The 20,185-nt window shown below is 43.4% G+C and overlaps 2 protein-coding genes across 6 annotated transcripts; both read left to right on the top strand.

The window, feature by feature from the left end:
- Positions 1–5,550: 5,550 nt before the first annotated feature.
- On the top strand, positions 5,551–15,608 carry LOC4338262 (ribonuclease 3-like protein 2). Of its 5 annotated transcripts, none has more exons than XM_015781926.3 (4): positions 5,551–6,001; positions 7,047–7,214; positions 7,577–7,947; positions 15,325–15,608. In XM_015781926.3, exons 1-4 carry the CDS (start codon positions 5,591–5,593, stop codon positions 15,488–15,490), a joined length of 1,116 nt encoding a protein of 371 aa, XP_015637412.1. In that variant the 5' UTR covers positions 5,551–5,590; the 3' UTR covers positions 15,491–15,608. The 5 variants fall into 5 exon arrangements, with proteins under 5 accessions (XP_015637412.1, XP_066167154.1, XP_015637410.1 ...); XM_066311057.1 differs by having other exon boundaries at positions 7,661–7,947; XM_015781924.3 differs by lacking the exon at positions 15,325–15,608 and adding an exon at positions 14,391–15,315.
- Positions 15,609–17,463: 1,855 nt separating this feature from the next.
- On the top strand, positions 17,464–17,841 carry LOC107280936 (protein STIG1-like). Its single transcript, XM_015783081.3, has one exon. It carries the CDS (start codon positions 17,464–17,466, stop codon positions 17,839–17,841), a length of 378 nt encoding a protein of 125 aa, XP_015638567.1.
- The last annotated feature ends 2,344 nt before the right edge of the window (positions 17,842–20,185 follow it).

A 20,185-nucleotide genomic window follows, 5' to 3' on the forward strand; every position in this document is an offset into this window, starting at 1 on the left:
ACAAGTGAAGCTTGCACCTAGGAAGCGAAGGGTTCCTGCTTCCTCCGATTCCGACGCCGATGACGAGGACGATGTCGAAGAGCGTGACGGTGAGGAGGAAGGAGAGGAAGAAGAGGGGCGGAGGTCATGGCCGAAAAGGCCGCGGATGAGGCTGTTGAAAACCGCGTCGACACCCCTGGCTATACTCTTACTCCAAGTCCAGGTCACAACGAGACCGGGGTGGAGTCGAACAGCTCCCCCCTTTGTCGAAAGGATTTGGAGGGGGCGAAGCTGCTAGTTGCGTTTTCGGCAGGCAAGGCAGCGAAGGGAGGTCCGGTCAAAAAGATCTCCAAAAAGAAAGGACTCGTCGATGCCGCTCGCATTTTCAGCGACGACGAGTCCTCTGACGAGACTCCGACTTCGCCCGCTGGCCGCAGCCTGGACCTTTCGACCACCCCCATTCTTTCACTCGGCGCTGATGGGGCAGGCGGTAGCGCCGCCGCCGGGGCTTCAGCCTCCGCAGAGCGTATCGTGACAGCTGCGGCGAGGGTCTTCGGTAGCCCTCGACGTCAGCCAGTTATTTCACCGCTAGTCAATGCGAAGGGGAAGGGTGCGGCCGTCAAAACTTCTACCTCGGAATATTCCCTTGCGGCGCCCCACTTCGCCCCTAGCGATTTCGAGACCCGGGCAGACCTTATTCCCTTTGTCGAGGGAGTAAGCAATCTTGCCTTACCTGCCAGCACCCTGAGCCTATTCACCGAATTGAATGAGTTCGATGAGTGGTGTTCTGCTATTAAAAGCTTGGCGGTTCTGGTATGCTTTTTCTCTCTTCTTGATTTTCCTCTTCTTTTTTTTCATGTCCCATAACTAACATTTGGTCTCTCCGCCTGCTCCTATCTTGCATCCAGATCCTTGCGGGCCTGTCTTGACGGATTTAAGAACCGTCTTCGGGCCAAGGACGACAAAATAGGCCGCAAGAACTTGGAGATGGAAGCCCTCGCCAACACCTTGAAAGAGGCGAAAGCCGAAAACAAGCAGCTCTAATCCGAGTTGGAGAAAGGAAAAGAGGCGAGGGCTGAGGTTGATCGCCTCAAGGCCGAGCTGGAGAAAGAAAAGGCTCATTCCGCCGTGCTGACCGATTATTATAACCTCACTGAGCCGAAGATGGAGGCTCTTCGCCTGAAGGTCAGCAAGGCTGAAGCGAGCGCTGTGGAGGAGTCGCAGCGGTTTTTGCGGGAGATGGCGAAAACCACCGAATCCGCGAGAACGGCGTGCCAAACTCTCCGCCTCGCCCTTACTGACATGGGTGCAAAGGTGCGAGGGATCCCTGTCGAAGATGCCTCGGCCTTCGACTTCTCCGAGTGGACCCAACAGGCTGGTGGTTCTGTTTCGGACTGCGCCACTGCGTACGGTGATTGTTGTGCGCGCGTATCGGCGGCCTTTACCATGGGCCTTATGCAACAGTTCGACTGCGAGCACGTCGACGAGTTCCCTAACTATGCGAAGGGGGATTGGGAGATCAGTGCGCAGAACATTTCGCCCGCTCTTCGCGCGTGGCGAAAACAGTTCTGGCAGAAGGACGGCCGGTCCACTGCCAAGGCGCGCCTTTTGGAGCAACTGGCGAAGGCAGAGACGGCAGACCGGTGCGAAGAAGAGGACGCGGCAGCTGAAGCGGGTGGAGGCGATGCCCAGGATCACCCAGAGGTGTGAGGCTCTCTGCCCTTTCCTTAGATTTTTGTAGTTTCCCTTCTTCTTTTGTGTTTGCCGGGAGTGGCGAACGATGTATATTCGGCAAGCCACCGCTAACCCCCCTTATTGTAGCCGAAAAAGGGCCCCTTGGATATTTGGAATGTACGACTCACTTTTAGCCACCTTTTTTTTGTGGTTGAAGTCTTTGGCGTATTATGATTACGCCCATTTCACATTATGCAATACTTTCTCTTTTTTTCGCCTATTCTTACTATGAAAATCGTCTTTTGCCCTTTTTGCACTGTCTGTCAAGGTGTTCGCCGAAAGTTGTGCATTCGGCCCCCTTCTGGGAGTTGGCGAAGCCAAAACGAGAAATTTGTGGCACTGAAGGATTTGCCGAAGGTGCGATGCCCATTTCGGCCTGTTTATCGCGAAATGGTGATAAACGGCCGCAGCTATAAGGTTTTTAAGGTTGCCGGGTGGCTGTGGGCGCACCCCGGGCGAACCTTAGAAGACTAAGATCTTGTTCATTCAAGACGTTTGGAGGATATGGCTCGCTTTTGGCGAAACTATCGGAAGACTGATCGGCAGGAGGCGATCTCCCAACGTCGTTACAGTCTAGTCTGTGTTTTGCCCCCTTCTCCTCTTATGGTTGTGTATGATATTAGTAGCGATGACGAACCTAGTTCGCCTGATCATTCCTTAGTGAGAAAGAATGATCGCAGGGGCGAAGATGTAATTTATCTGTAAGCTAGGCTGTAACGCCATTGCTCTTTTCTTTTCACTTGTACCATTGTGACGGGTTTGTATTCTTCGATACATTTTTATTCAAAATCAATAAAGGTGCGTTTTATTTCCTTTTCGCTATTTTTGCATTGTCACTTCGTGTGCTTTTCGTTGGGTCGGAACATGTCGGCCCCTTGGCGAACAGCGAGAGAAGGTGGTTCGGCAACCTGAGATTGTGCTTGGGCTTGGGCGGCGGCGACGGAAGCCTTATCGTACTCAGCTTGTATTGCTTGGCGCCGCTTGGAATCGTCTTCGCCCCTTGCAAACCCGTCAATGATGCGAAGTAAATGCTCAAGCGTCTGTGTCTCCTTGTTGGCGATTTTTCTTGTGAGTTCGCCCTTAAGTAGCCCGGCCGAAGCGACGTTTATGACAGACGCCTCGGTTATGTCTTGCACTTGGCACCGAGCTTGCGAGAAGCGAAGCATGTACTCTCTTATCGACTCCCCCGGCCTCTGGTGAATGCCGAGTAGATATTGCTGCGTCTTTGGCTCCTCATAGGTGCCTCGAAAGTTAAGAACAAAGACGTCGCGCAATTGCTCCCATGAGTAAATGCAATTGGCTGGCAAATTGAAATACCAAGAACGGGCGATGCCGTCTAGAGCGAGATGTATTATCTTTGTCTTGGTATTTTCGTCGCCGTGAGCCGCTTCGATCGCGGACTCATAAATGGAGAGGAATTCCTTTGGGTTAGTTTCGCTTGAGTAGCATGGGATGGGCGGGAACTTGAACTGGGGCGGGATTGGATGGGTCTTGATTCCCACACTCAGGGCCCCTTTGATTTGTAGGAAAAATGTAGGAATTTTGGAGGATTTCAATCCTATGGAAAAAAATCCTATGAAGGCCTTTGAGACAAAGGATTGAATCCTATCCAATCCTTTAAAATTCCTATGGAATGGGTAATCCTATGCACATTTTGGAGGAAAGTTAGCAAGAGGTCTAACCTCTTGGAACATTTCCTCTGAGTCTATCTCTCTCATCTGATTCCTGCGTTTTTCCTGTGGTCCAATCAAACGGCCATTCCTGTGTTTTTCCTGTGTTTTGCAATTCTCTGTTTTACAATTGTATTCCTATCAGAATTCTGTGTTTTTCCTATTCCTCTGTTTTTTCATTCCTACGATTCAAAGGGGCCCTCAGGGTAGCCCCTTTTCACCCCCTGCCCTGTTCACGGCACCTTGCTGTGGGTACGGCGTGGCGAAGGGCGAAATCACGGCTTGCGCGTGAGGTTGGGCCATGGCATTCGGCTGCCCGGCTCCGATTGGTGATGCTAGCTGAGCTGCCATGGCTGGGTCGAACGTTGGTTGTGACCATGTCATGGCGACCTAGTTTGGTGCTTGGTTTAATCCGAAGCCTGGCGTTGGTGCTTGCGGCCGAACGGCTGGTGCTTGAGCTGCATTGATGAAGTCGAACTGCGGTCCTTGACTCCACGGTGAAGCCCCCAGACCTGGCTGATTCGACGGCAACCAACTAGGCGCACCTTGACTTGTATTCCCCTCCGGGTGGGCCGAAGGGGCTGTACCTGAAATGCTGTGGGGTTGGCTGGGTTGCTGAAGGAAAGCTTGGAGCTGCGCCTGCAGAGCCGAAGCCCCTTCTGCCATTGTTTGTGGCACTTGGCCAGGCGGTTGAGGATGTACTTGGGTAGCGACCGGTTGAGCTTGCAGTTGCACGTGAGGGGCCGGATGCACTGCTGCGGTCGAAGGCTGTCCGGCGAAGTACATTGGCGCTTGTGCAACTGGTGGAGGAAGGGGCTAGGTCGGTGCTTGTGGATAGACTTGGGGTGGGACATAGCCTGCCGAATACTGTAGGATTGGGGCCGAAGTGACCTTGGACCGCCTTGCCGCCTTGTATGCTTGCTGCTGTTCTTGCATTTGGCGAAGCATGTCTTGGAGTCGTGTCATGTTATGTCGCATGGCTTCCATGTTGGTTTCGGTTTGTGTTTCGGGGTCAGGATTGACTTGATCTTGCACTGCGGCGAGCGCAGTTGAGGCCGCTGCCGGCTGCGACGGAGCGGCTTAGGGCACCAGCAGTTAGCTTGTCGAAAGGATCTCTGCTCTGGTTTGGAGTGCCCTTGCCGCCGCAGCCGCCTTCGCCATGTCAGCCGCGTTCAGCACCTGCGCAGAGGCGGCAGGGGCCGAAGGCAGTAGTGGTGGCGTAGGTGCGGAAGCAGATGGCGCTCCTCCATCTTCGGCGACAGGCGCCGAAGGCTCTGCTCCCTATTCGGCGGCCATATCTCCCTGGCTTCGCTTTCCTTTCGCCTCGTAACCTTCTCCTTCACGACCTTCTTCGGTAGCATTCGCTCTCAATGGTTTCGCTCGGAGATCCCCACGGTCGGCGCTAGCTGTTGTCGAAACGACAACCGCATTCGTCGAAAGACGTGGTTACTCAACAGTGGTTGGAAAAGAAGTAAACTGTACTAATTTGAGAATTTTTCTTCGGATCCCCCTATTACATGACCCTACAAGACTATTTATAGCCACTATTACAGATTCTTACTACTAGGGTTTTGGTTATACAGGGAGAATTTATATGGTTGCCCTTAGAAAGAGACATTTACATGGGTACACAGTGTAATTGTGGTTCATGGTCCCCTGATGGGCCGTCGGGCGATCGTCGACCCAATAGCCCCTGGGCTTGATGGGCCGGAAAGGCTTCTTCGGTCCTCGCGAGGGCGAACTTGCTATGGCGAAGTCGTCTCCCTTCGGCATATACTCTTCGCCCTGCATCCTTCGCCTCTCCTTGTTCCATAGTCTTCGCTATGGGGGGACTTCGCCCTAACTAATTTTGACGTCTTGGGCTTGAATCCCCACTCTTCGCATGATTTTGGCAGGTTTGGTCGAATGGCGTCATGCCATACCGCCAACAATATATATAGATATAGATATAGATATTAGTACATAGTAAAAAACGTGTCTTGCACAGCATTATTACTGTTTTTTAGAAAATCCGAACGGTCCCCGCATGGAGACTTCCAGAAACTAGGCAAAATAACATTTTGGAAATTTCAAAAATATTTTCGAAAAATCTGAAAATCTCCCGAGAGCAAACTGCGCAGTTTCGGAAAATTTTATATATCAGCACTTGAAATTCTCCGGATTTCACGCCGTCCCAAAACCCCTAAGACCCTAAACCGCTCGACGGCATGGCACCGCCACCGGCGATGAAGCCTGCCTCCCGGAAGCGCGGGCCGCCGGCGCCGGACCCGGTGGAGCTTCCCCCGCCGGGCTTCGTGGCGGACCGCGCGGAGGCGGCGGCCCGCGTCGAGCGGCTGCTGCGCTACCAGTTCCGCGACGGGCGCCTGCTGGAGGAGGCGCTCACGCACCAGTCCTTCGCCGACGACGCCGTCTCCTACCAGCGGCTCGAGTTCGTCGGGGACTCGGCGCTCGGCCTCGCCTTCTCCAACTTCCTCTACCTCACCAACCCCACCCTCGGCCCCGGCCCGCTCTCCACGCTCCGCGCCGCCAACATCTCCACCGAGAAGCTCGCGCGCGTCGCCGTGCGCCACGACCTCTACCCGCTTCTCCGCCGCAACTGCCCCCGCCTCGATCTCCTCGTACGTGCCGAGACAATCCATCTCTTCTCTTATTGGAGAATCATGCAATTTCGATTTTTGATTTGATGCTCGCTCAATCGGTTGGCCTTGGGATAGTAAAGTACTAGTTAAACTCTGTTGACATACTTTTGTAGATTCTATGTTTTCCAATCTGTATACTGCCATGGTAAGTAAGATTGTGGTCACACAAATGCTATGGTTGTGCCTTTCACTTTGCTTAGACCATTGCGTCATAAGTGAGTTCACGGTTTATATCAAGGAAGGGATAAACTGGTGTGCTCAATCGCCCATTGGAAAATTTTTAATTCCTGTCTCCCGGCTTGACACTCGGAATTGATTTTAAACGTCAAGACCAGTTTTCATGTACTATATGTTTCTCTTAAACTTTAGACCACATGGACGCCATTCTCTTTCTTATGGTTTTAGAAATTTCCTTCCTTTGTACTGTTTATATGCAATTTGGTGGTGTTTAGCATTTATAGAAAGAAAAAGAAGCAAGTAATGGCATTAATATATCTTTTGAATGTACTAAGTGCTATTCTTCCAAACCTGTGAAAACCATAGAAGATTTTTTGTGTCCATTCCAATGCTTAGTATACTGCTATAACTGGATGTTTTATCTCCTTGAGCAATAAAAAGAGAAGGGGACACCGTAGGTGTAGTGGTAGTTCAAAGTTCAACCTCTCAACTTTGAAATTAAGCCCATGTCTTTATTCTTGACTATGTAGTTAAAAGGAAGCAATGTTGATTCTGGACAACAGTTGGTTTCTACCTGAAATGAAAAAAAAATGCTGACTCAAATTCCATTGTCTTTGACCTCTTATTCATAACGGGAATTTGATATGCAAATTTTAATCTTTTCGAATGAATTGCATCATTTTGTATCAATTGTTTGTTGACACTATAGAAATGCTTTTGAATAGGTGCTCTGAACTGTTAGTGTTTTTCTGCTATTACATCTACATTATATTTTTATGAGGTAGATATTGGACTTAATGTTTTAATTATCATTCTTCTGTAATTGGCTATACTACTAATAATGCAGGTAGGTCAGTTTATTGAAACAGTGAAGCAAGAGCCAGAGGATGATCTTAGTACTGTACCTTATGGTGGTAGTGTTGTCAAGGCTCCCAAGGTGCTCGCTGATATTGTTGAGGCCATTGCTGCTGCTGTCTATGTTGATTGCAAATTTGATCTTGAGAAGCTCTGGAAGGTTCTTAGCTTTTACTTTATGGTGTACTACTGCTAACAATTCTTTACATTCTTCAGAGACTCACATGGTTACATGGCCTCCAAGAAATAAGGTGGACTGTTAATACAAATAACATAAAAGATTGGATAAACAATTTTATTTATGGGAAGCGTCTGGTATTTTTTTTATCATATGACTAATATCATATTGATGTACCTACAATTGTGCAGTTAGGAAATTTTGATGGTCCCTTGAGGAAAAGGAGAAATTTAACTGCATGATATCTAAGCCAACATTTATGATCACATACACATACACGGAGATAGATAGAGTAGATGGATTTACTGGTGGTGATAGTAATAGCTGTGTTGTATATGATTTAGGTCACAAGGTGGCTGTTTGAGCCAATTATTACAGCAGAAACAATAGACGAGCAACCTGTGACTATGTTGCATGAACTATGCCAGAAACACGGGAAGATGGCACAATTCAAGACATGGCAAAAAGGTGGGATGACAGTGGTCAATGTATTTGTTGCTGGGGAGCTAGTTGGTATTGGTTCCTCGGAGCAGAAGGTAATTGCTAAGCTTAATGCTGCACGGGATGCAACAAGGAAGCTTGCAGGTGCAAAGAAGCAAGTGTTAACAACTGGGGTTGGCAACGGATTGGGGGATGAGATTGGAGAGCTTAGGGAGTGCAAACAGAAGCTTAATGAGCAATGCAGCAGGCAGAATTGGCCAAAACCTATCTTTAAGTAAGATACCTCCTTTAACCATTTCATGTAGTTCTGTTTACCAGTATTTTACATGAATTTTGTTCATATAGCACTACTCTTGCCATGCTTGCACAATGTAGGGTGATAGTAAGCCTTCCAAAATAGAAGTGCTATTTGAATTTCAAACTTTACATTGCTGATTGATTGTAGATAATAAACTTTCAACTTAAATCAATGTTTTTGTCACTGAAATAGGCCCACTTTTTAACTCTGTAATTTCTGCAAATAGTCCATTTTATGCCTTGAATTTTAAAACCTGTTACCACCCTAAGCCCACAAACCTGGATCAGTTTACACCCTAAGAACTTGTTTGGCAATATGAAAGCCTCTTAACTCCTTTCAGATTGGTTATTTCAGTATAATTTCTCTTCCAGTCCTAAAGATTGTAGATATCCCTACTTATCCAAACAAACCTTAAGGCGGTTTTGGAGGTTTTGTTAGCAGTGAGCGAACTCCAGTTTATTTTGTCATGTTGGCTACATTAACATTGATTATTTGCTGTTGGGAATTAAGGTAAGATGATGGAGGATTAAAAGAGTAAAAACAGAGCGCATAATTAAACGGATAGATGAAACAGGTCAACTATGTTGATGAAAACATTCTTGAGGTGGACCACATAGAAAAAGGCAAAATTTGCTACATTCTTAAATTGTGGTCTTTGCCAAAAGACACCGGAAAATGTGGCTTTGCTAAAAGACACACTTAAGTTTGTGGTAATTTGCTGGTGGACACTTCTCCAATCAAAATAATGTATGATTAGGAGAGAGAAACTTTGAAAAATGATGTCACTACCTTTTGTTTTCTCCATCTAGTTCGAATCTGTTTCTCCCCTCTCTATTTATTTAGCTTTTCAAAATGGGCCCAGGCACCGCACCACTATGTAAAGCAAAAAGGGATTAATAATACATGTTCCAAGGGCAAATAGACATTTTGCAAGTGTTCTCTCTCCTCACTTGAGTAAAAACAATAAATTATGTGAGCAGCATCCACCAGCAAATAACTGTAATTTCAGAGTGTCTTCCAGCAAACCCACATTTTTGTGGTGTCTTGTGGCAAAGACCATTATTTTGGAATGTCCAGTAGCTGAATTTTCTAATACGGGCAAAATTTGGTTTCTTGTATGGCAAAACAACCATGAGTTTGGTCCTGTTATCGAAACGATCATCTAACCCTAACTATAGGGTGTAAATCTGATCCAATTAAATAATTTTATGGTCTTAAATAAGAGAAGATTGCTCCTTCGCAATGCAGTTGAGGGCGTACTTATATTTACCACAAAGTTTGTGGGCTTTGCAAAAATGCCTAGTCAAGTTAATCCCTCCTTTGCCACAGTGCCGTGTGAAGCACCAAATCTGCTCTAATCTCTTCCATCTTCTCCTGCTGTCACCTTGTGTCACCTCCCATTCGGACCAGAGCAGCTATGGCTGTCGTGCCCAAGCAGCCAAGCTCCACCAGACTACCACTAGCCTCATGCACACCCGAGCTGCGGAGCACCCACGTGTCCTTAGTTAGGATCACTCCTTTCTCAATATACCACAAGAAAATCTTAATCTTAGTTGGAATTCTTAGTTTCCAGATTATCGACTTTCTTGGCACAACATTCCTGTACATTAAAGATCTGTACATGGAATTTACTGAAAAATGCTCTATTTCCACATGCTTTCCATCTGAATCGGTCTGGGTCGTTCAAGAGCTTTATCAAAGCCACCTTAGCCACTACCTTATACCAATCTAAAAGGTTTTCCCCCACCAAAGCCCTTCTAAAGGACACCTTTAGAGGGGTGCTACCCAACACTTCACTCAATCTAGCGTTCTTACTCCTTGTTAACTAATACAAAGAAGGGAACAACTTATCAAAAGATTGAAGCGTTTAACTACTTATTTATTTCATACTTAGACAACCGAACAATTATTTCATATATTTAAAACAAAGGGACAATTGATTAATCAATTGCTATTGTTCAAGTCCTGCACTCAGTAGTAACTGCTAGTAGTATTAAGAGAAAATTCCCTACATGCCCCTGAAAAGTTTCGCCATCTGATTTTCTCTAATATTAGAGAAAATTCCCTACATGCCCTTGAGTTTTCATTTTGATCTCCTCTATCCCTATTCCATTAGTTGACCGTGAGTTGACTGTTAAATTTTTCTAAAATGACCATATTACCCATTTCCCATACTTACAGTTACATGCTATCTACTCTACTTCATAATTCACAATGTGAAAAATTGTAATTCATGATAAAATCAAATGGAGCATAATTATTTATTGAAATGAAAATATAAATTGTTGAGCAAATTTATTTTTTTTGGACAAAATCCATATAAGAGTTTTAGCTAGAAATTATGAACCAAAATTATTTATTTGTTGGGTTCAAATTTTGATGAAAACAATGTATGAATTTCATAAAAGTTAATTTAAAATTTATTTAATTTTTTTTGATTTATTTTTAAAATTTGTTGTCAAATAATTATATTCCCTTAGTTTATTTACAAATAGTTCTTTTTTCATATAAGAATTGTGTTTTATCATTAAACTAGCACATAAGTATAAGTGAGGGCTAATATAGACAATTTCAAAAACATTTAACGGTCAACTAACGGAATGGGCATAGAGGAGATCAAAATGAAGACTCAGGGGTATATAAGGGATGAGGCAAAATTCAGGGGTACATAAGGGATTGAACGAATTCTCAAGGGTACATAGGGGAGAGAAAATTCTTAGTTTACAATTTATACTTTGGATGGCAAAAGTATTGTCAAACTGCATACTTGACATTGCATTTCTCAGAGTTATATGTTTACCTCAGAGTTGTCAAGTAACTCCATATCCATTGTGGTTGTTGGGATTCTGACAAGGCAGGCCAGCTCATTTGAAGGAATGCCATGACACTGATACATGGCTTGTCTTGTCAAAACCTGTTCCATGTGATGGGGTGTAATTTCTTCACAATCCTACACTTGGTCTATGGTTCTGTAAAATAAAATCTTAGGCTACGTTCGTTGGAGTGAGTTGGGGAACTAATCCATTCGACACGCAAAACGGAGTGACTCATTAGCGCACAATTAATTATTAGCTAACTTTTGATTTGAAAAATGGATTGATTTGATTTTAAAAGCAACTTTTGTATAGATTTATTTATTTATTTTTTTTTTTTGCAAAAAACACACCGTTTAGCAATTTGGAAAGTGTGCGCGCGGAAAACGATGGGATTGAGTTGGGAAAGTCAGCAAAAGAACACAGCCTTAATTGTCTTGTTCCCTATTAGTTATGCGGACTGTGTAATTTTGTAAATTTATCTTTTTGATGACCAAAGAGTTGTATTAGATTTACGGGAAGTGTTAGGTCTTATTATTTTCAGATGGAGGGGATGGTGTATATAGAGATGTATTAAATATTAGATATTATAAAGCTGAAAAATGTGAACCTAGATTTTTTGCTCTTGCATTCATTTCTGTTGTTCTTACTATGATACCTGGATAATAGGTTGCTTTAGTGGCAGGTCTTCGATTTAAGTAAAAAACATTTGGAGTGTGCATGATGCTTCTTTCATCTTGGTCCACTGCAAACATTTTTTGTCTTTTCTTCAAATGCCTTTAAATGTGACTTGTCAACAGAATGCCATTTATGTTTTTTCTAATAAAAAGTTTGGGAAAAATTTGCTCTAGGACACTCTAAATTCATGGCATTTGCTCTAGGATACTCTAGTTTTGGTTTTGCTATAGGAGATACTAGTTTTTTTGTTTTTTGCCAAAAGACACTCTGGCCATTATTTTAGGGCAAATTTTGCTGTAGGACACCTTGACTTTGTGGTTTTAGCTCCAGGACACGATAAAAGTTGATCTTTGGAGGAAGACGCTCTCAAAACGTAGTTATTTGCTTCTGGATACTACACGCACTAAAATATTATTTCCTGATTGAATAGGAGTGATAAACAACGTGACAGGTCAAAAATGCCCCTGGACCCACTTGTTATATTCTTCTTCTTCCTCTTTGTTTGGCCCATTTGCAATACCCCGCTGCCCTCTTCGAGTCGAGTCAGGGTAGGGTCTGGTAGGGATTGGGGTCCAATGCCAGTGGCAGGTGAAGCTTCGGTGATGGCACCATCCTGCTCGCAGTGGCGTCGACAACATTGTCCATGAGCACAACACGTCACTGTGACGGATCTGGGGTCACCGCCCATAGGTCGAGTGCATCTCCCCCACGGCTTCACCCCCACACTGCTCACTATGCTAAAGCAAAACATATTTAATTCTCTCAGAGGCAAGCATGTATAGGCGAATCCAATTAAAGCAAGCAGAGATGAGTAATGTGCCAATCCATGGCAAAGCTGAGAAGAACAAACAAAATCCCTTGCGCTGCCACCTGCACCACCAGTTCACCACTCATCGTGCGGCTGCCCGCGGCGACGACGCCACAACTCCTCTTATGTGCTGCCACTCGCCATGCGTCCACCAGCTCCTCTGCTCGCCACAGCTACCCCCTTGCACTACCGTGCGTCTATGCCGCTGCTTGCCGAAGAGAGATGGGAGAGGTGGTCCCTGACATTTGTGCCACTGCTTGATGAAGAGAGATAGGAAGAGAAATAATATGACAAGTGGGCTCAGGGGCATTTTTGATCTTTCGTTTTGTTTATCTCCTATTCAACCGGAAATTAATATTTTAATGACTACGGTGTCCAACAGCAAATAACAACGTTTGAGAGTATCTTCCACCAAAGATCGACTTTTACCGTCTCCTGGAGCTAAAACCACGAAGTTACTATGTCCTTAAGCAAAATTTGCCTTTGTTTTAATATATCCTCTTCCAGTGAAGAGATAAAACTCTGCAAATTTTACCCTTGGGACACCTTGCAAAGTTTAAATTTGAACAAATTTTGGCTAACTATAAACATTTTGCACAATTTAAAAGTTATCCAAAACTAATTTTTTTTTTTACAAAAAGTTGTTTAGTTTTTTTTTATTTCTGTTATTTGTAACAAGTTTTGATTTTTGCAAAATATTTTAAAGTTCAGCCAAATGTGTTCAAATTTTAATTTTGCAAGGTGTTCCAAGGCTAAAATCATCTTTTGCAAAGTTCTATCTCTTAATTGGAAGATGATATATTAAAATAATGGCTTGAAAGTCTTTTGGCAAAGCCACAAAACTAGAGTGTCCTATAGTAAATCCACAAAACTAGAGTGTCGTAGAGCAAATGCCATAAATTTAGTGTCCTGGAGCAAATCTAGTTTTTTTTGTGTTCAAAACAGAAAATTTGCTTTGTTTTCTTTTTCATGAATTCCTTTGAGATTATTAAATCAGAAACCATGGCATACTGTATTTTTACTCTGTGGAGTTGCTTGTTACTCTCTTTCACTTGTATTTAGTGGTATTTTATATTTATCTATTTAAGAAGCTGGTGAAACTATGTAGCTATAGTTTGATTGCATATGATAGTTCTTCCATCACGATGAGGAATTATTGTTTGCGATGTGGGGCTGCTGTGTGGCAGCATGAGCTGAAGGAGATGGCTTGAGTGTGGGTTTCCAGGAGTAGCACATGTTAAAAAGGAGAAATGAAAAGGGACTTGGGGGGAGTTTCCTTGATGAGTGGTGAGGGCTTGGGGTAGGGTCTGAAGACCAGGGGTGTTTCTCTCATGTAGCCACTAGTAGGCTTCTCCCTGATTGTTAGACTAATTATTGATGTTTCATTTTTTAATGAAAAGAGATGCCAACATATCCTTCCACAGATATGATAAATTGACCCCTAAGAAACCTCTCTCCAATACTATGGAAATAGATGATATACTAATGTAATGTCATCTCTAAAATTTAAAATTCACCGTGGTGTTACAGTAACCACATGAGCAATACATGGTGTGAGCCTAGACCTTGCGCCCATAAGTCCATAACAAATAGTTATTTGGCTACCATATGTTCGTTACAAAAAGATTCACTATTTGAATAAGGATTATTCCTAAGAATGATTCCAGGAGGAACAGCTAAATCCCTCCTGTAAACCTCTGCACCAGTATCGGTGCACCTTTCTTCATTGGCCTACCACACTCTGGCCCAGGGCTCTGCATACAGCCCATGTGTCTTCCACCAGGCCATAACACTGAGGGAGGAAAACTAGTGCTTGGTTTGATTTGCATTATCACTGTTCACATTGTGCTGTTAAGATGGAATGCCAGCTAAATGTTGAACTGTGACTTCCTTTAGTGGAAGCATTGGTGAAATTTTGATGTGGGTAAGGTAGCAAGCGGCTTTTAGTTAATCCATGCTACTTGGTTTGGAGTTTCATTTGTGAGAAAGATTTATATGTTACCATAGGGAGTTTTTCTAGATTTCATTGTAACAGGTGCAATATCATGCCATATTTTTAAGATTCAAACCCCCCAGATTATGATGTTTGCTTCACTAAACCTCATGTTTTGACTTTTGAGGCAACAAGCATCACAGAACCCAGCCCTGTCATCCTTACATTCCTCTTCTTTCTTCCCCTTTCCCATTCTGAGCAAAGCAGAGCAATGTACTGGGCGCAAGCTCGGTGATTGGGTTATTGAAACAAAAAGTTGGCAGCTTGAGCTTGAGAGGTGGGGAGGGGCAGCAGCTGTGAGCTCTGTCGCTGGGGAGCAGTGGGGATGCAAGCTTGATCAGCGGGGAGCAGCAATGGCACGGGCTTAGTCTCTGGGGAGTGGTGGTGATGCAAGCATGCTCTTCAAGATTGGGGCATTGGTGGCGGGAGCTCCGTTTTCAGGGTGGGGCAGTGCCTCAAGCTTGGGACTGGGAAGGTTGGTGGTGCGAGATCATGCTTTAGGAGAAGGGGTGGCAGTGTGAGCTGGGGTGCTGGGAGAATTGGTGGAGAGCAGGGTTAGTGGTGTGATCTCAGGATCCAATAGAAACGGTGGTGTGAGCTCAAGGGCAAGAAAAAGGTGTGGGTGGTCAGATTAGTTGCCCCAACCTTGCATCCTGTCTTTCCTCTGCACCAGGTGGAAGAGGTGGAATTATATTAGCATGGAGAGGTGGACGTTAAGGGAGAGGAGAAGCAGCGCCTGGTTTTCACCTCTGCGTTGCTCTGCTCTGATCTGTGCAACAGGAGGGTGAAGGGGAAAAGGAAGAAGAAGAAAAACTTTGACTGACAACCTGGGCCCACCTGTCACCTGACTGAAGTGGTGGAATGAGCAACTTTACTGGGGTTTTGCGACCTATAGTGCCATTTATGTAAATAATAGCAAATGTTTCGTGTGTATAAAATGCTAACCAATTGTTGCAGAATTTTTGTTCTTTACAAATATTGTAAGTACATGTGTATATACATTTTCCATGGATCACCTGTACATCTTAATGAACGGGTAGTTCAATGGGTTATTTCTCCAGGTTAGAGAAGGAAGATGGCCCTGCACATGAAAGGAAGTTCGTTTGCTCTGTTCAGGTAGAAACTGCAAAAGGTAATTTTGTAACAATAGGCGATCCAATGTCGAGGGTAAAAGATTCAGAGAATTCCGCTGCACAGAAGATGTTGGAAGTTATATTGAAATTTTGATTCCTTTTTTGTACATGTCTGGTCTGTATATCTTGACATCTTGTGATCTTTTTGACTTGAGTACACCAACAACCGAGGTTTTGTGGACTATTGCTAATTAATGTCATCATTTGTTATACCTGAGCAATTGCCTGGAGCCATGATCCATGGAAGATGGATTTTGGCCAAAATGGTCCCAAGCCACCTGTGAGCCATGGATGAACCATAAAACAAAGAGCGTTGACTACTTGGCAGTTTTCTTGTGTTCTACTTTTCCTTCGGTCGATTCCTGTATTCTTAATCATCAGCTGACTTCTGATTAGAGAAGTCACAAAAACTGAACTAGCTTGTGACACACTTTACTTTTCCTTTGCTCGTGCACTGTTGTTACAAGAATGAATCTTGATGAATATCCTGAATATAAGTTTTGAGTACTACGAATCGGAACACAAGTGCTTGAGGCTGTTTGACATGAGGCAGCCACTGATAACTAATTTGGATATATGATCTGTCTCCTCGTTTTGGGGTGTTTGGAGATGAAGGCACGTCCCAGGGCATTCCACGCAGGGATGGATAGAGTAGTTTTGGGTTCATCCTTGCCTTTTGTCAGGTTCATGCCCTTGTGTATCTCCTCCCATGTGAGATCGTACTTCACAGTATCTGATCAGTAACTTCAACTTATTTCAAAAGGAATTTTTTTTTGCCAAATAACTTGTTGATATGAAGTGTTGTAAAAGGCGTCCTTGTAGTCCTCCTAGGCACAGAATCCATCATAGCGTAGAGCATATGTTGCAGGGTTATGTTGTATTGTTGTTGTCTGTGTTCTGCAAGCACATACGATGCAGAGAACATTTTTTTTAGAACAACATTAGGGGAGAGGGATTGGTAGAAGTCCACTCATTTATTATATGCTAACTAAATAATTATAAGAAAAACTGACAAGATAAATCAATATGTAAATATATTACTCCACAGACACCATATACATACAAGTTCAAATTTGAATTTCACTAATTCTAATAAAATAATAATTTGTAGAAGTCAAAATTTGAACTTGCATATTTACGAAGTCACATGTTCTATATTTATATATCTTGTCAGCTTTTTATTTTTTTTCATAACCTTTGATTTGATATGCAATAAACGAGTAGATATCCATCCGGGTGATTAAAAGAGTTTCTCCGATATGAGATTAGATATGCATAAAAAAAGTCATCTACAATCCTCAAGGTGCTTTACCCTCGTAAAATCATTCCCAAGTATAGTTCCCACCAGGGGGCGGAGCCATAAATGAAAATATTCAAGACTAGGGCTCAACTGCTTAGACATCATGTATCTTCAAATTTTTTACTACTTTTTAATAAACTTTAATAGGAATTTAGGAGACAGTCTCTCCGCCCCTGGTTCCGACATATCAAGGCTCACAATTTTCAACCGTATTTTTTCAAAATTTTGGGTTTAATATATAATGGGAGAGCCTATAGGATCGGCCCGGGCCAAGAATTGTCATTTTTCAATAAAAAATGCTTAAATTTTCAGAAAAAAAATTGTTCAAACCTTAAAAATATACCCCGATATGGTTTTTCATTACAAAATAGCGGACATAACGTAAAATATGTTTAAAGTCATGTCAAACGAATTAATCAAGTGCTTACCGGGCTTATACGGTGCAATGGACGCGAAGGACGGTGCCACACCGCACCTGTTGATCCGACCATACTCCATGCACAGCATACTTACATTCTCATGCATCCTCTCTTTGCTTTCAAACTCCATTACTCAACCGCCACCATTCATTCTGCCTGCCGCTGACATTCCTGCTTCCTGCATTGCAAATGCATGCATTCTCTTCTCTATATAAGCTTCTCTCTTCTCTCTCCAGCCTCCACAGACACACAAGAACAACACAAACTTCGTCTGTCTCCACAAAAGAATCAGGAGCTCGAGCTAAGCTAGCCAAGCTAAATTAAACTACTTGCTAAAGTTCGCGTGCCATGGCAAAGATCACCGTGTTCCTCTTCCTCCTGGTGGCGCTCGTCGTCGTCTCCGCCGCCGAGGCCAGCCCAGAGCCGCTCCCGGCGAGGAGGAGCAGGTTCTTGCTCACCAGCAGCTCATTCTACAGCTGCTCCAAGAAGTCGGCCGCCGCCGTCTGCCTCGCGGTGGGGAGCCCCGGCGCGACGTGCTGCGGCGGGCGGTGCGTGGACACCGGCGCCAGCGGCGAACACTGCGGCGGCTGCAACAAGGCGTGCAAGCACGGGCGGAGCTGCTGCGGCGGGCGGTGCGTGGACCTGCTGTCCGACAGGGACAACTGCGGCAGCTGCTCCAACCAGTGCAGCAACAAGTGCACCTACGGCTTCTGCGACTACGCCTAGTAGATGATCCTCTGAATCTGTCAGAAATCTATCATCTATCCATCATCTATAGATGAATCGGAATAGAGTATATGAGAGCTAGCCCTTTAGAGGCAGGATTAATTTCCATTATTAAAGAAAAATACGAGTGCATTCCCGGTCACCTGAACAAGTGGCATATATGTATGTGAGTGACACAACATGTGCATAGACGACGCATTAAAACTCAAGAGATTCAAAGCTATAGTAGATAGATTTGCAATCTGCAGTGCGGAAAGAGTCAGGGCCTCAGGGTGTGAAGGGGATGTATGCAGAGAAATCCGTGGTCAAAACGAAATTGAAGAGAACTTAGTTACACTTGTAATTGTCACTAGATTGAAATTGTACTAAATATATATAACGAATTGTTGGAGCAATATTGGCGAATGTTATTTTTAATCAGGAATCATTAATTTTTCTTCTAGGCAGCTTCTGTCCCAAAATGGTATACTTGATGGGTGTGCAATCATATCAGCAATGGGAATTAATCATGGAAATGTGAAAATGTGGAAATTTCTAGGTCTTCCTCTCAATTATCATATTCTTTTTTAATATATCCAAGAATCCTTCACAAGTTTTTTAGCTAAAAAAACTTTCAGATGCACTACAATGTATACATTGTTAGTAGTATATATTAAATTGCATAATTTGTCTAGCTTGGTGGTAGCACGTTCCTTCCTTTGGTACAGAGGTCCTAGATTCGATTTTTTTTTTTTGTTATGGGTGAGGCTAACGAATGTTTTTGGTGATTAGCTCCACACTACTCATTAATTATAATAACTTGATGATGATAATTGGTTAGCTCCTCGTGACTACTCATTAACTATTATTTGATGATGATAACTGGTTAGCCTCCTCTTGTGGAGATGTTGGATCTGTGCAACCAGATTTTGGTTATTCAGAGTTGTTTTGAGCCTATGCAGCATTGGTGTGATATTCAGTGTTGAATAATATTGTTATTTAATTACTCTAATGTTTTACTACTTTTAAATATTTTTGAAATGTTGCTTTTGCAAATGAATCCTATTATGCCATCCTTTGTTGCCCCGTGCATCTTTATTTTGTTGTGTCTTGTGGAGTATTACTTAGTTGAAGATCGATTTTAAAGAAGAAGACTCTTGGCATATACTCTAGGTGAGCTGCCTGTGAGAGTGGAGCTGAAGAGCCTTTGCTAGTTCTTTCTTTTCTGATGCAGTTATCTTCATGGTAAGGACTGAGGATGTGTTTTTCAGTGTGGGTTAGGAACTAATCCTCTCTTCACGTAAAACAGAGCGACAGATTAGCACATAATTAATTAAGTATTAGTTAAAAAAACTTTTTAAAAATAGATTAATATGATTTTCTAAAGCAACTTTCCTACATATATGTTTTACAAAAAGTTCATCGTTTAGCAGTATAGGAAGCGTGTGCGTGCAAAAAAAAGAAAAGAGGAACTAGAAGTTGGGAAAGAGGAGAAAAGAACACATCTTAAGTTTCTCTTTTGTAAGTATTATTGTATTAGTTTTGTTGGTACTATATAATCAAATTGTTAGTTTGTGTATCTTACCTGATTTTTAGATAAGGATTTAATGCACAAATTTGTTTGGAAGTTATTTCTGAATTTTTGAGTGTGACACGAATTTACTCCATTACACTTTTCTGCAAATTGGTGCATAAGTTAGTTACTTTACCAAAAGCACAATGTATTATTGTGAGGCCCCTAAGATCATGTTGTATCGGGGAGAGGAAGTCAATGGCATCATCTGCAAAGAATGAGTTTTGCGTTCTTGTAGTACGCCCATTAATTGAGGTATGTCAGGACTCCTAGCTCGCCAAAGGTTGTGCATGCTAATAAGGGTTGAGGGTTGGGTGGGGGGAGGAGGTGGTGGTATTGGGACAGGGGTAGAGCGATTTTTGCAACAAAGATTGTGTTGATAATTTTAATATTGATAGGTTGCGAATAATATTTTTTATCTGATATTGCATTAGTATCGGCAAAAGTGCACACACCATCCCTGGCACCTAAGTAAGCACATGTATGGAGTTAATCCTAGATATGTTTTGCTTCACACAATAAGAAACTTTGCAGTCAGTTAGACCTCTATAGAGTGTGGCATTAGCTTACACAAATCAAAGAGCTACTCATAGCATGAGTTGTTCCTAAATAATATTCATTGCATCATCATGTATATACATACTATTTACTTATTTAACACACCACTAAACGAAAAGTCACTGGTGGAGAAAGCGTTTTTGCTCCCGGTTCATAACCCTCTGTACTCCCGGTTTTGCAACCAGGAGTACGAATCCGGGACTAAAGATACCCATCTTTAGTCCAGGGTAAAAT

The sequence above is a fragment of the Oryza sativa genome, chromosome 5, assembly GCF_034140825.1.
Source record: "Oryza sativa Japonica Group chromosome 5, ASM3414082v1".
NCBI lineage: Eukaryota > Viridiplantae > Streptophyta > Magnoliopsida > Poales > Poaceae > Oryza > Oryza sativa.